The sequence below is a fragment of the Mizuhopecten yessoensis genome, unplaced genomic scaffold (genome assembly GCF_002113885.1).
Source record: "Mizuhopecten yessoensis strain PY_sf001 unplaced genomic scaffold, ASM211388v2 scaffold923, whole genome shotgun sequence".
Taxonomy (NCBI): Eukaryota; Metazoa; Mollusca; class Bivalvia; order Pectinida; family Pectinidae; genus Mizuhopecten; species Mizuhopecten yessoensis.
In genome coordinates this window covers 238554-242519 of record NW_018403789.1, presented here as the reverse complement: position 1 = coordinate 242519, position 3966 = coordinate 238554, and the positions used below count along the sequence as shown (strand labels likewise).

General features: G+C 36.5%; 1 protein-coding gene across 1 annotated transcript in view; it reads left to right on the top strand.

Annotated features, from left to right (window-relative positions):
• Nucleotides 1–3966, top strand: part of LOC110455240 (homeobox protein prophet of Pit-1-like) — a 15299-nt gene that overhangs the window by 5403 nt on the left and 5930 nt on the right. The window contains exon 2 of the mRNA XM_021505244.1: nt 408–601. Within this exon, the coding sequence (XP_021360919.1) occupies nt 408–601 (194 nt within the window). The remainder of the gene's footprint in view (nt 1–407; nt 602–3966) is intronic.

Sequence of the window (3966 nt, the reverse complement as noted above, 5' to 3'; positions counted from 1 at the left end):
ATTTACAATGTAGACATCACTATAATGATTTACAATGCAGACATCGTTACATTGGTCTTTGATTACTTGACACATTTGATTATTGGTGTACGTCAAGGTAGTGCAAGTATACTATGGCAATGACAATTCTTTCAAATCAATCTCTTCGAGTGCAGAGCCGGCCCTTTTATAATTTAAACTTGTTTCATTATGTAATTGCTTTAACTTAGTTAACTTAGTTTATCCTGAACGCAGGCATATCTGCTCCTATATTCAGATCAAAATAACAATGTGACGTCGCCCAATGGTGTTATGAATCTCCTTTCATCCCAAAATTTATCAATGCGGTTTTCCAAAAGTATTTAAATTTGAATATCTATTATTATCTTTTATTATTTATTAATAATTATTATCGTTTACTTATTTAGATGGCAACCAAGCATACTCTTCCGGCCTTGACCTTGCACAGAACTCCAGGAAACGTAAGAGACGCACGAGGACCATTTTCTCTCCCCAGGCTTTGTCCATCCTAGAACTAGCCTTCTCCAGCAACTCCTATCCGGATATGTACGAGCGCACTAAGTTGGCGGGAATCATTGGAGAGGAAGAGGCCAGAGTTCAGGTAGGCATGCGCAGTAATTAGATGTTCCCATGGGATATTGTCCAGCATATAAATAAAATACATGAATCTGTATCATCTTTGGCAGGTGGAGATCGAACAAAAGACGCTATTGTGTTGTTTTTTTAAATTATTATATTATGTTATTATTCTCGGCAATCAATTTGCACTTCTGTTAAAATAATCACACAATCCGGTTCAAAAGTTGGGTCACAATGTCGTTAGTGTACTTATCGTTAGAGATCATGTAGAATTCTGTATGATGTATTACATGTGTATATATAATAATTGTCCATAGGGCCTGTATCGGGCATCTAATTAATTGTCTGAACAAAGATAGACGTGACAATAAGACATGATGGAGCAAGTCAGTTACAATAACGAACTCTTGATATTGACGATCAGGTTGACATTATAGCAATTTTGGTTTAAATCGAACACCTTTAGTATTCGATAATGCCGCAGACAATTAAAGGTAATCTTTGATTTTGAATTAAGCCCAGCAATTGGCAAGGATCATTACAAGTAACTGATAGAACTTGGAATCTGACATGCCCCAGCCACTAATTCAGTCAAGTACGTGTACCAATCTCCACCTCACAAACAAAAATATTTATAATGTTTTTTCAGACATCCAATCAAAGCAATTTAATACAATTATAAAAGAGATTAGGGGAGGTTATATCAAAGTATCTAAATAATTGTGTTCGTGAGGTGGAGATTGGTACACGTGACTGTTAGGTATATAACGTCCAACACTTTTTTAGTCGACATTAAAACATGTAATATAGAAGTTTCGTCTTTTTCGTAAATTAGATTAGATCGACGTCATATCGCTGAAATAACTAATGAACGACCGTTTTGACTCAAAGTTACGTAATTCTTGTCAATGTAATGTCCATCTCATCATTATTTCATCGTCGGCGGAATTTATAAGTCGAGTTGTCATACATTCAACATGTGATATTCCCTTATGTACATAAAACAGGAATTAAATGCTGATAACTCTTTATATACAGATCAATGTGTGAAAAGGGGGAAATCCTAAAAGATTTATGCCGATCATATCCGATCATGGCTTATATGCCTATAGTACATAGTTCTTACACGGGCTTCCGTTCCATATAAGATTTATTAAACGAGTCTGAGAATTGCAAGATGGAACGAGAAACTGCGTGATGATTTTAAAAATCACGTAGACACTTTATATACTGTATCGATAACGGCTAAACATCAATTCACGAGGTAATGTCATTTTACCGATTCCCCAATGATAGATTAACCCGAAATTGATGATGTCGTATATCGGAATGTTTGGCGCAGCATTCCTACATGTAATTTACCTTGGTTGGCGTGTCTGTGTGTGTGGTGTGGCTTGGCGATGGAATTACAGCATAATGTCATGTTTTGAGCAAAACACTTTCGTTTTTAACTATAAAATAAAAAGTGTTTTCTGCCTGATTTAATCATGAGGGACTTATTCGCGGTTTTGTGCAAAGTGCTCACAGGTATTTTTTCGATATAAAAACCGTGTTACCCTAAAATAAGCATGTTTATTCCATATTAAGGTGACGACTTTTATATCAATAACCAACATAAACGTGCTGTATTACTACACATCTGTCATATCAGAGGACAAATTAGCGATAACATAAATTCCAAATTTTGCGACAAAACTTAAACAAAAGCAAAAAATTTTTCCATGTATAATTTACGACGTAGTTAAAAGTTTTGCCTACCTTTGTGATTACTTTAGTAACCCGTATATATCCGCTATTCATTCTAAATGGCATTGATACATCTGTTGTACAATATGCTCTGAGTTATCATTTGGTCACTCGATTAACCTATGTAGGGCTAAATCAATCGGCTGATAGATTGAGGAGATATTGCTAATTACAGGTAGGGCTAAATCAGACAGGTAATCACAGGTGATACAATTACCATGTCTCCTTAGATAATTACCTCACTCGGTGTATAGCTAGTAAAAACAATGGCGACACAGGTAAAAGACGAGTGTTAATTAATACCTGTCTAACGTGTACACGGCGAAGTGTTGAGTGAAGAGTTCTCGAGGACAAATAGAGTTGAGTATAACTAAATTACACCTGTCTGTGTTAAAAACACCCCGCTGTAGATTATAAATAGGTGTAGAAATCCAACTAGGCTCCATAGAACACCAGCAACGGTAATGCGTATGTCGATAGCAAGATTATCGACAAGGTAAGATACCATTCTAAATACTAATGTCTGGAATTTTAAATGGTCGCACTATACCCCATATAAATTATTACTAGTCAAGAGTTTAAATTATCTTTTATAACATTTTTATCTCATGTTAATGTCGCCAAAAATAGTTACACCATTAACAGGTGATTGTATAAGGAACGGATATTTTGGCACGACTTTCACTTATTTTCGTCATTAATTCCCAAGATGTACAGTGTTCGTTATTCGTCCTTTCTTCCTCAGATAACATCGGTGTTTGTCCATTAAATGTCCTTCATCTTCTAAAAACATCTATGAAGTATAAGGTTTGTGACGCAATAGGGGAGTTAAATGAAGGACGGAGATTATGGCACGACCTTTCACGCAAAGCCGTATCATCATGTCCGTCCATTATACGCACCCTTCCCCATATCAAATGGACATGTCGTATGAGGTCTAAATGAAAACAAGACAAAATAGTTGGTTGTATGCAGGACGGAAATTATGGTACGACATTATGTAAAAAGTCGTATCATCATGTCTGTCCATTGTACGTCCTTATTTTCTCGTATAGATAGTTATTTTGACACTCGTCGTCCCTTCTGTAAATGAATACAGATGGTTGTATGAAGGACGGAGATTATGGCATGACCTTTGACACCAAGTCGTATCATCATGTCTGTCCATCATACGTCCGTCAGATAGTCCTCTTCCTCGGATTGAAAAGTTAATTAAATAAGGTGGTTGTGTGAGGACGGAACTTATGGCACGACCTTTCATGTATAGTCGTGTCATCATGTCTGTCCTCTTTACGTCCTTAAATCCCCGTTGAGAAAGTCACTTCGTCCGTTACTCGTCGTTCCTTCCTTGAATAATATTTTTACGACACCATAGTTGGATGTGTGAAGGACGGAACTTATGGCACGACATCACGTAAAAAGTCGTATCATCATGTCCGTCCATTATACGTCCTTAATTCCTCGTATAAATAGTTATTTTGTCCATTACTGGTATTTCCTTCCCCAATTAAATATTTCTGACAACAGTTACGGATTTATGAAGGACGGAGATTATGGCACGACATTTGACACAAAGTCGGTTCATTATGTCTGTACATTTTACGTCCGTCAGTCCTCAGATCAAATAGCTGCCTGTTAGTT